The sequence below is a fragment of the Astatotilapia calliptera genome, chromosome 23 (assembly GCF_964374335.1).
Source record: "Astatotilapia calliptera chromosome 23, fAstCal68.1, whole genome shotgun sequence".
Taxonomy (NCBI): domain Eukaryota; kingdom Metazoa; phylum Chordata; class Actinopteri; order Cichliformes; family Cichlidae; genus Astatotilapia; species Astatotilapia calliptera.
Genome location: NC_137443.1, coordinates 32,066,147 through 32,077,552, shown reverse-complemented (window position 1 = coordinate 32,077,552; position 11,406 = coordinate 32,066,147). Strand labels below are relative to the sequence as shown.

Here is an 11,406-nt window from a genome sequence, read left to right as displayed (position 1 = left end):
CTGGAGAGCAGAGAGAGAGAGAGAGAAAAAAAAAAGGTAAGGAACGGGGATCCGCTGCATCTGCAATTAGAGCGAGCGGTCAGAGCAGACAGCGCGTCTGTGTGGAGGAGACGAGCTCGGAGCAGCCCGCCGCTCATCTCGGAATAGTGCATGTGCAGTTTGTGATCTGACAAGTTTCCCGATTTGCGAGCGATGCCCTCTGCGTAACGGGTTATTTATTCATCTGTCGGTGAAGCGCACCTGCGCCACGCCGCGCGTGGATCGCACAGGCACGGACACGTAGGCTGCACCGTTGGCTTCCTGTTTGTGTGTGTCGACTGTGCGGCACTCCGAACAGAAAAAAGCCACAACTTGGGTGCACACACACACTCACACACACACACGCGGAGGCTTTTTTTCTTCTCCCCATTAGCTTCCATGAGGCGGGTACGGTTACAACAAGTTGCGCGTGCAGTCAGCGGATCCGGTGATATCGCGGCACGTGTTAATTAATGAATCTCACAAACTGGACATTTGTGGTCGTAAGGAGCGGATTTAACTCGGATGACAGATCCGCACCAGTTGATTTTTCTCCGATATCGTCCTCCTCTTCCTCCTCCTCCACTGCTGCCTGTCATCTCGGGCTCCACTTTCTAATGAGATGCATGTAGGTTAGATGGCTCTCCTATTGAGTTGCTTGCTCCAAAGACTCGCAGGGCCCACCTCTCACACGGCTTGAAATCCGAGCTGTGTTGCACCCAGAAAGTGTCTCCTATTGTAAAGCTTTTTTTTTTCTTTGAGAGGGAATCCTTCCTTCCGCCTTTTCTTCCACAAATTAATTCCAATGCTCTCTCCTCCTCTTCCTCTCTCTCTTCTTCTTTCTGTTCCAGCACGACATGATCAGCAGCAGCAGCGTCTATGGTAGGTTGATGTTTTTTTCTCCATCAACTTATGTACTTTTTCACTTAAATATATGTGTGTGTGTGTGTGTGTGTGTGTGTGTATTTATGTATGTAAAACTATTAAAATAACATTGGGCAGCTGGGGTTGGGGGTAGGGGGGAGCTGATGACCTCAGATTGTTTTCAGTGTTGACTCAAAAAGTGAATTCTTCATGTTTGAGATGGATGTCCAAATTGTAGCTGTGTTGTTTGGATTAATTTCCTTCTCTTAATTTTTTAAAAACTATTTTTTTCTGTAACACAAACACAGCCTTGTGTAGCACACACACTACCTGGTAATTAATATTTGGTGACTAAGCCTGCAACATCTAAATTACACATGGCTTAATTTTGCAGCTCTAATTCGATTTTTTTCAAGATATTAAATAAATGACATATTTGTAATGGAATATTGTTCTTGAAAACCCTCAGAGCTGCAGATTAAATACAGCAGTTTGAGTAGGCTAATTATTTTTTTCCTTGACATTTCAAAATATCATTGAGACAGAATAATGTGCTCAGAAATTCACTGATCACTTAATGAAACAAATGGATGTGACTGGAGTCACTGTGCGCGAGACCTCTGTCACATTTTTACAAAGTGAAAAATACATATTTATGATTTTTTTCCCCTTAGTTGCACCATATCTTTTTTCCGTTATTGTACTAAAGAAACATTCAGTGCTAGTTATTATTTTTCTAATCAGGTGAGGGATTTCCTGCGTGATAGAAGAACGCTGATGACACAATGAGAGCACCTTGCTCCAAAATTAAATTCAGTTTTGAAATTTCAGCCACATAAACACGCAAACAAAACAGCCCTGCATGCGTGTTGCTGTTGTGCCGATGCACAATAAGAAGGTTCACGTTGAAGGCGAGAGTTTTAGGATGGATGACAGCCAAGTTCTGTAACTGCACAGTCTTGTTTTTTTTCTAGTGGCTGTTAGTGAGAACTCAACCTTTCGTCTCTGATCTCTGAGCTCACACACGCAGTCGTTCGCTTCACCTCACCTCCTCTCTCCTGCTGCTGCGTGTGTCTCGCCTTTATTTCTCTTTATACGTGCGCGTGCTGATGTTCTAACACTTTGGTGAAAATGTAGAAGTTATCCTGATACTGGTTTCATTGTTCCAAATTAGCATGCAGGTATGCACATGTAAGTAGCAGCGAACAGTTAAAACTGAACAGTTTCTGCAGCTTTTTTCCCCTAAATTAGTCCATACTGATTTTATTTGGACGTGCGGGTCTGATTTGGAGATGTGATTTTTCTGTTCTTTTTATTGGGCGCTCGCGTACACTTGTGTTCTTGCTTTGTTGCTGTTTTTGAGACTCGTGTGAAATGCGGGCTCTGACGTTTGAGATGGGTAGCATGAGTTTTTCCAAAGGCAAGAGTGTGTGCACAAGAAGGAAACGCAGGAACAGCCACACACGCTGTTGATTTGTGTGTGTGTGGCCTACTGTAAATAATGTAGATACTGAGCGGTTTGTTTATTCCTTTGCTCCAGTCCTCACCGTAAGATCTGCGTCCACTGTGTGAGCTTGTTGCAGTGACAGTCGCAATAATCCCCCTCATTATACACATAAAGTATCGCCTCACATCTCCAATGGCCTCACAGTAAAGCTAATAGGGACAGAGTGTGGAGAAATAATAGGAATAGCAGAAAAAGTGCTTTACAAACAGGCAGCCCTTTACTCTGACTTTATCTATCTAAATGTGGACTTTTCCTTCAAATGAACAGAGAGAGTCGGTGTGCTGCGAGGGTGGCTAAGCTACTCCCAGCGGGGCCGTATAAATAAATTATCCTGACACTTTCTATCAGTATGTAATGTTTACCATTAAAAGCTGTTTTACCATCCTGCAACCACCGGCGTGCGATCTAGTCTGCCCCGCGGGACTCCTGCCAGATGTAAGGGGATGTGCATGTTGGGGGGGGGGAATACCGGGCTTTTCAGACAGAGGGAGAAGGAAGGAAAGAAAGAGAGACATTTGTTGGTCCTTGCCACGTCCATATCAGTGGATTTCTCCTGTCTGAGCATCCTGACAAAGGGGCCTCTTCAAATGAGATCCAGGCAGGGTTGTCATCTTTTAGCAAATATGTTAAGTGTTATCTTTTGTGCTCTTGGCTTGCTGAGCGGAGCTGGACCCCATGGGAGCCTGGCGCATGCAAATAGAACAAATCCCTCTCGGACCTGTCTGTCTGTTTCGCTCTCTTCCATCTCTCCACCTCCCCTCCCTGCTCCCCTTCTTTTCTCCGCGTTTGCTCGACAGTGCATCAGCCTATCTTGTCTCTTTGCTCTCTCATCTATTTCACTCTTTGTCCACTTATTTCCTCCCTCTCTCTTCCTCTCTCTCCCTCGTTCTTCTCTCTCTCTGTCCCAGAAGACAGTGCTGGGGCTGTGTGTCAGCTAACTGTAGCGAGGCTGTGTAGTCTTTGTGTGTTTCCCTGCGTGCTAGCTGACAGCCCCCTCCTCGCTGATCCAAGTTCCTCTTCTCAGAGACGGCAGGTAGCTGTCGGTAGGGCCGCTGCCTGTGTTTCTCCGTAGATGAGTGGACGCCAATTCCTTAAAATCCTTGACACTGTGATCCACTCTATCCTCCTCTTCCTCTTTCTATGTTTCCCCCTCCTCCCCTCTTTTCCCTGCTACACTGGCTGCATCTTTTTTTTTTTTCATAGTTTCACATGGGGGTTTTGTTTTTTGTGACTGACAGTTGCCGCTTGATAAATTTTATTTTTTTTCCTCTTTTCCCTGTGTTGCGACTCAACCTTTTTTACACACTCTTCTGATTCCTATTCACTTTTCCTGGCATCTCTCCTTCTCAGTACTGACTAGTTATTATCCAGTCAAAATCTGATGGGTGTTCTTAAGTGAAGGGATAGCCACATAAGACTGACTCAGTGGAGGAGTAATACCTACAGCTTACTACCAAAGATCTTGCTGTAACCTGTGATGCTCAGTGCTAAGATTGTGCTTTTACACTGCCAGACGTGGTTCATCAGGTTTTGGTGCTATTATAAAACGGGAAAAAACATGTAAGAAAAAGTTAGACGTTAAAAGATGTGAAGTCATGAATTTAAGTTTGACACAAATGAGGAAAGAATTGCAATAAATGCAGCAGAAACTGATCTATGACCAATGTAGCCAAATTTACAGATTTATTACCCCCCTCTCAACACACACACACACACACATGCACGCACACCATCCTCTAAAAGACATCCTGTCAAATTCATTTCCATGTTAATTCCAGGATTAAAAAGCATTATCTCCATTTCTTTGAACTCTGAATCCCCACAAAATGTTTGAAGTTTCTCATTTTATGTAATGCATCGTTTTTCATAGGTTTTAATCAAATCAAAGCGACAGTTATTTTATACTTTTTCCTCCCTCCTACCTTCTTTTGCTATCCCCCTATTTCTGAATTTTAAACAGACCTCCGTTCACCTCCCTTTACTCTTCACCAGCAATCTCCACCACCCGTGGCCCGGATTCTCTGGCAGATATTAAAGCATTCTGCGTTTGGAAGTGTTAAATATGCTAAGGACTTATTAAAAAAAGGAAAAATATTCCACACCATTAGACCTTTAATAGACATGGCAGCTCACAGCTTATCCTTTACATTGTGCCTTGAAATGAGAAGGCACCATTTCTAATTAGGTTATTGCCATGGAAGTCTTGTTAAAGTGTGCGAAGGGGCTGCCGCTCATTTGGTTTGACGACGGAGGACCCCGACGAGAGCCTCTTTTTTTTTTGTTGTTTTTTAAAGAAAAAGAAAAAGCACTGGCCCAAAGAAAACAGCAGCTAAAGAGCAAGACAGGAGCTGACTGTGATGCCTTGCTGCTGCTCTCCCTTTGCGGCTCTGACTGGATGATCTGATTTTGCTAACAGCGAGGCTTGGCCAGATAGTGACCGTCTGCAACCCCCCCCACAAACCCCCAATCCGCCACTCAGTTTGAATATCTTGATTAGTAGGACACCTTTGGCAAATGGAAAGTAAGTCAGCAGCACTTCTTATTTTTATTTTATTTTTATCTATTTATCTATTTATTTTTGTCTGAGGCGGTTGAGGTGTGCGTGCGTGTTAATGAACAATGGCTCATTTGGCACGAGAGTGAATTTGTATGTGTGTATGGGTGTCTGTGTGAGCTTGGAAGGCTGCCAGGGGATGGACACAAAGGATGTTGAGTGGCTGGGCGTGTGGCACAGCATCACTTAGCTGCCTGTGGCCTCAGGGAGATGGACACAAACTGGGAGCGAGAGCAAAAACAACTTCTATTGCTAAAGAGCTCCAAATTTGACTGTGGCTATTGCAGGGTTGCTACGTTTTTTTTAATCTATTTATTTTTTACTGGTTTGGTTTGTAAAATGTTAAAAAAAAGAAGAAGAAAAAAAATTTGAGTCACATGTTGTCTAGCTTGAGGTGATAACTTTATAGTCTTTTTATGGCTTTTTAAAGCAAAGCAAGAGACACAAAAGATTTATGTATCTCATTTTTTCTGCTGTGAATAAGTAGCGTTTGTTAGCGGAGTTATGAGTTAAAACAGAAATTTCACTGTTGTCATGCTTTTGACGATAATTCTTAACATTCCCATTTATTTGCATTTAAGTGATGTACAATCAACACTAATGCCAAGCTCTAAATTTGCCTCAGCTTCAATTTCAAAATGAAACTGTTGACTGTCTTTTGTTTGACCAGCAATCAAAAACTTGTACATATGGGTTTTTTTCCCAGTGACATGAAAAAGGAAACGATCTGCAGCTCAGTCGCTGAGAAATTGTTTAATGTCTGCATGTGTGCGTGTGTGTGTGTGTGTGTGTGTGTGTGTGTGTGTGTGTGTTCAGGCCTGCTAAGGAGGATTGTGTGTGATTATGTTGTTTCATGCTTGCACTGTGTGTGTGTGTGTGTGTGTGTGTGGCCAAGTTTCCCCACTGGAAGCGGGCGAGAGCATTAGGATGTTGCTTGTATGACTCTGCTGGCAGGATGGACACATGTGGTAGATGGCTAATGATAGCACGCAGCGTATAATGAGATCCTACTCTCCGTCTGTCTCCCCTACCTGGCATCATGCATTAACCATACAAGAGGAAGAGGAGGCACGCATGGTATTGACTTTTGAGTGGGCGTCTGCTTGTCCATTGTTGGTTTTGTTTAGCACTAAGAGTTCAGCATGGCTGCAAGCGCTGCACATTTATAACAAGTTTTTTTGTTGTTGTTGTTGTTTTTTTGTCAATCGTGGCAGAAGCCCTCGGTATGCATGTGTACGTGCGTGCGTGAGGCGAGAATCTCTCCTCATCTGCACCTCTTGAGCTCTGTTAAATGGTTGTAAATTGATTTTAGATGCACTCCAATGTATACACTTAACAAGCCAAATGGGTTCAGTTGGTGGGTTAGTTTATGTGGTCAGAAGATTATTCTATTAATGTATTCCTCACTCTGTAATCCACAGTATGCTGTGTGAGGGAGGGAGTCACTGGCAATGGTCCATCTTCTTGCCCAGTAACATATATTTATCCTCTTCACTACACAATCCTCTAGGCTGCTCAAATCCCCCAGGGGGTCCCAATGACATGCTTACTAATGTGTGCTTTGGAAACGGAGTGCTATTGTATCCCCTAAATCTCACAAAGCACTGTATGATTTGCCCATTGTCGATAAATCGCTTTGCTTGTGCCAAGTACTTGCATCTCACAGAGGCTTAATGCTTTGAGGGTTTCAGGGACAGCTTCAAGTTCCTCTTTTGTTGATTTCGGGGAAAAGTGCCAAGACTGCTGCGCTGAATATTGTTTTGCGTATGGAGGAGGGAGGGGAGGAAGGGCCTTTGCCAAGCAACTCCATTGAGCCCTGTGAATGGGCCATTCATATTTAGGAGAATCACCCAGATGCCATATTGTTGGCTCAACAATGCTAAATATTCTCCAACAAGGATGGGATTGTAACAGGATTTTCAATTGTGCAAGTGTTCGAAAAGGATGTTGAGAAGAACAGTATCCAGCCTTCAGTAACTCTGAAATGTGTGAATAAATAAGTAGAGACATTAGAAGTCATAGGACAATTCAAGTGTTTTCCAAACTAGTCGTGTGTATTGTTGCTTTTTTCTTGGAAAAATGAAACCCTCTACACAATATAAATGTTTTAAAATATTCAAAATTACAGGATCTGTTTAGCAACAACACCTGGAAGTACATTACTGCCTTTACAGGGTTACTGACCGAGGTTTAAAATTTCACTTCCGGACTTTTAAAAGCAGGGTGTGTCTGTAACTGGTGGTACTGGTGGGATTCAAACTACAGGCCAGGACGGTCAGACAGGCTGCTGGACAGGCACAAAATCGCTCTCTGAGCTTCCCAAAGGTGCGACTATAACATGGAACCTGAAAACAACCGCTGTAAGGACCAAACTCTTGTTCTAGGGTCTAAAACAGCCAAAATGTCATTGCGGTCTTTTATGTCATGCATGCACTGTGTATTAATCACGGGCTGGATCTGTGCCTGAGAGGCTGATCAAATTTATTGTTTGGCTGCACGGGACAGTAATGGGTGTTTAATTACTCAATAAAAGCCCTTTTATAGATTCCCAGGCCTCCTGTGTGTTGAGCAAATGGTATTGATCTGTCTCCGGGCTGCAACATGATAGCCTGTGAAGGAGAATTAGAGCCGTTAGCCTGCTAGCGTTTTCTCATTCATTAGCTGCATTAGCCAGAGGGTGATTACGACGTAGCATCATTGTTAATACCAAAGTCTCAAAGGTTTTTCTGTCTGCCTTGTGTTGTAAAGCTCCGTGCAGCTCATTTACACAAATATGGATTAGATCAGCAATGAATAACATTGAGGAAGGTGTTACGATAAGAATCTCCAGGAGAGTTGTATTTCTTTTTTGCAACATTTCCACCTGTGCAGTTTTGTCAGTGCATTAAGCACGCTATAATTCCCACAGCTAAGCTCGACGAAGCCCTTTCCTGAGCTGTGAGCTGCATTAGTCGGGCTACCGTCTATACCTATGCACATTTTAATCCCACCACTTCCCCACCCTCTAATCAGTAATCTGATGGCTCCTCCTCCTCATCCTCATCCTCCCCAGAGGCCTAATTCTGGATCCCCGTTCTCCTGCACACCCAGCAGTCAGGAGAATGACTCACACAGAGGAGAAAGCTGAATGACAGTCACCCTTAGCATGTCTCCATTAGGTTTTCTGTCCATGCATTCATGCCAGCAAACATGTGCAGCCCTGTATGGTGTCCACTGTGTCTTTTTCTCGTCTAACTGCATCTGCCCCGCGCCCATTGTTCTTTTATGTTCAGAGCGTATCACCGCTTCTGTCGGCCAGCTCCGCTCCTCTTGATGCACGGCAAAAACCTTTTGCAATAAGTTGCTTGATATGTCTATATCAAATGAGTGTGGTCTATTACAGATGTGGCGGAGTCAGTTGGGTGGCTTTGTGAACAAAAAAAGGGGTTCTGCAAGGGACCATGAAAGAGACATTGTCAAATACAGACCATACAGTTCCTTTGTAGATAAATGGATTTTCATGCTTATCAACTGGGACAGTAACATGAGTGAAAACTGTGGAGAATGTGGAATTGCTCTTAGTATTCGGCCATACACAGGGATAAATGTAGCTTCAAGTGTGTGTGGTCTGTCATTGTCCTACAGAAAGGTTTTGTTTTTTGTTTTTTTGTCGTTTGGGTTTCTACATTCAGTTTGGAACCACATTCACTGCTGATGCCACAGATGTGCATCACGCATGGAGCCATATGTTACACTTCCACAGTAATTGTACTATCAGTTCTTAAGCATCATCTGTTTAGTGTCACGGGAAAAAATACTTTTAATCCACAGTCAGGTTTTTTTTTTCTTTTATATCACAATGGAATATTTTTTTTCTTCTCTAAATTGGATTGGAATCATTATGTCAATGACATTTTCATACCCACTTGTAAAAGTTTTTGAAACATTATTCATTGATTTCTAAATTCCCAGTTTAACCCTCCTGCCATCCTTTAAAAAACTCACACCCATCACCCTAGGGACCATTCTCAGCCACGCCATAAAAAGACCATATATCCATATTTTATTCCACTTTAAATTAGCCAACCTTGTAAAACTACTTCTCCCTGAAATATTCATGTAAAGTTTTAATTATATTTTCGTTGTTTTAACCCTTCAAATCCCAGTGTTATTACATGAGCGCCCTGTGTTATAAGCCCCAAAAACCAAAAAACGAAACTAAATATTTCCACAAAAAACCAGTTGAAGTAATATGTGATTGTCATTATAAGTAGGCCTTTAGATGGACCAAAGATTGGCACCAACATACATTTTGACCTGCCATTATTTTTTTTGCATTTTTTTTGCAATTTAAAAATTAAAACTTCAAGGCCCTGAGTCTTCATTGACATCCAAGAAAAGAAGAAAAAATAAAATCATATGATGATAATTTGGGGTTGAAAAATAGCGTTTATAATGGAAGTCAATGGGCAGAAAATGGTCCCCAGGGTGATGGGTGTGGGGATTTCTGCTGCTCAGCCATTTTAGGCTGATTTAAGGAATTCACACTGGAATATTAACATTGACAGGTAAAAACTATCCTGTGGCAAGTTTGGTTATATTCCACTGAACACAGTGGAAATGGCAGCCATTTAACACATAGCAGTGGCACAAAAAGGTCCCAAGAAGTCAGGAAGGTTAAGATGGATGGTTTGAGTAAACCATACATGACGGGGCGAGGCAGCTTCATGTCTCAGAACCTCATGTCTCAGTTTTCTATTGTCCCTGATTGTGGCTGCAAAAATGGTTTTAGCAAGACACAGTTAAGCTAGCTTAGCATTTCAACTATAGATGTGTTTACCTAATTGCTATCTATACTTTGTGCATAGAACAATAAAAACAGAAGACTACCATACATTCTGCATACTAGTGCTTTCTTTTTCTTTTCATGTCACTATCAGACATACTGTTTTTCAGGAGCTAGCTTTTAACCTGTTGTTGAGTGTATGTGTTGATGCTATAAGCCTAAAAATCATTGTTTTCTTAGACATATATGGCACAATAACTGGATATTTGGTGGCACCTGAAATAATATTGAGGCATTTTTACATTTGTAACTCTAGCCCCAGTGTGGTGGTGGCTTGGCTTTCAGCCAGAGGACCTGTTTGTCTTGTGAGTGGGAACATGGCTTAAATTTATTTATTGTCTTTTTTTGTGTGTGAGTGTGTGTGTGTGTTTGCTTACTATTTCAGGGTTTTTTGACCACAGTTATGAAACCTGTTCAATGCCTAGGTACTAAAATTACTTGATTAGGTAATATTTTGGCCAAAGTTTCTTTTCATAACATGTTAGAAGGTACACGTCTCCTGTCTTCAAGCTTCCATTCTTTAATAATTACAATGACAGGTAATATCCCATATAGTTGTAGGTAGGGCTGCTCAATTAATCGAATTTTAATCACGATTACGATCTGGGCTTTCAACGATCATTAAAAATGACTGAGCCGATTATTAGCCCCTCCCTCATTTATCCGCGACACCTTAAAGGCCGGTCCGTGAAAATATTGTCGGGCATAAACCGGTCCTTGGCGCAAAAAAGGTTGGAGACCGCTGATTAAGAGGACCCGAGGGAAGCTCGGAAAGCTAAGCAGAAGTTATTTGGAGAGGAGAGTGACTGCTGTTGGTTGAAAAGAGAGGTTAAAAAAAAAAAAACTTCAGTGGTGTTGCACACTATTTTATATTATTTTTTAAAGTCATTGAAGCCGGTCAGAGCAGCACGCTCAGTTTTGTGTAATTATTTTTAAATCCCTGTAGAACCGGAACCGTGTAAGCTAGCGCAATAATTTGTTTTGCATATGAAACCGGAGGAGTTGTACTTACATCTTATGCCATCAGCTTGTCCTCGGTCACGGTTTCCTTCCACATAAAGCATTGCAAAAATTGCATAAAAAGCGCTTGCAGGAACAAAAACATAATATTCCAGAAACACGCTTTGCCGATCCGATCAGCTGTTCGTAACACTTCCCACAGTGAAACAGACGTCAGCACGAACTATCACATGTCGGCCATTTCCTCCCTGAAACCGGAAGTGACGTCATTTTCGCGGAAATGTAGTTTTTTACTTGTAGGCCTTAAAAGGGCTGGTTATAAGATAAGCTGGTTATACTGGTCATGTTTGACTTTTCTGAATAGTTTCTGGGATGCTTAGAACTCGAATTGCACTGCTGGAAATAGTTTATTTTGATGCACCTGCTGTTTTCTTTGCAAATTTGCATCATAGGATTGTTTTTTCGTTTTTCCTGCAGTGTATATAAAAATTGGTGTATCTCCAAAATAAAACTATGAAGACACTCAAAATAAATTTCCTGTTGTTGTAAACTATTTTTTGCAACTTTTTTGCATTTAAAGTTTTGAGGGATAAGCCTCTTAAATTTCTCCAAGTAGAAATATATGTAAAAAAAAAAAAAAAGCAAAAACGATTTTCAATTTTTTTTGTAGTTTATTGC

The 11,406-nt window shown here is 41.9% G+C and overlaps 1 protein-coding gene across 1 annotated transcript in view; it reads left to right on the top strand.

The window, feature by feature from the left end:
• Positions 1-669: 669 nt before the first annotated feature.
• The window catches only part of LOC113016545 (fidgetin-like), a 28,906-nt gene continuing 18,169 nt past the window's right edge, over positions 670-11,406 (top strand). Inside the window, exon 1 of the mRNA XM_026159446.2 lies at positions 670-900. Within this exon, the coding sequence (XP_026015231.2) occupies positions 876-900 (25 nt within the window). The 5' untranslated portion in view covers positions 670-875. The remainder of the gene's footprint in view (positions 901-11,406) is intronic.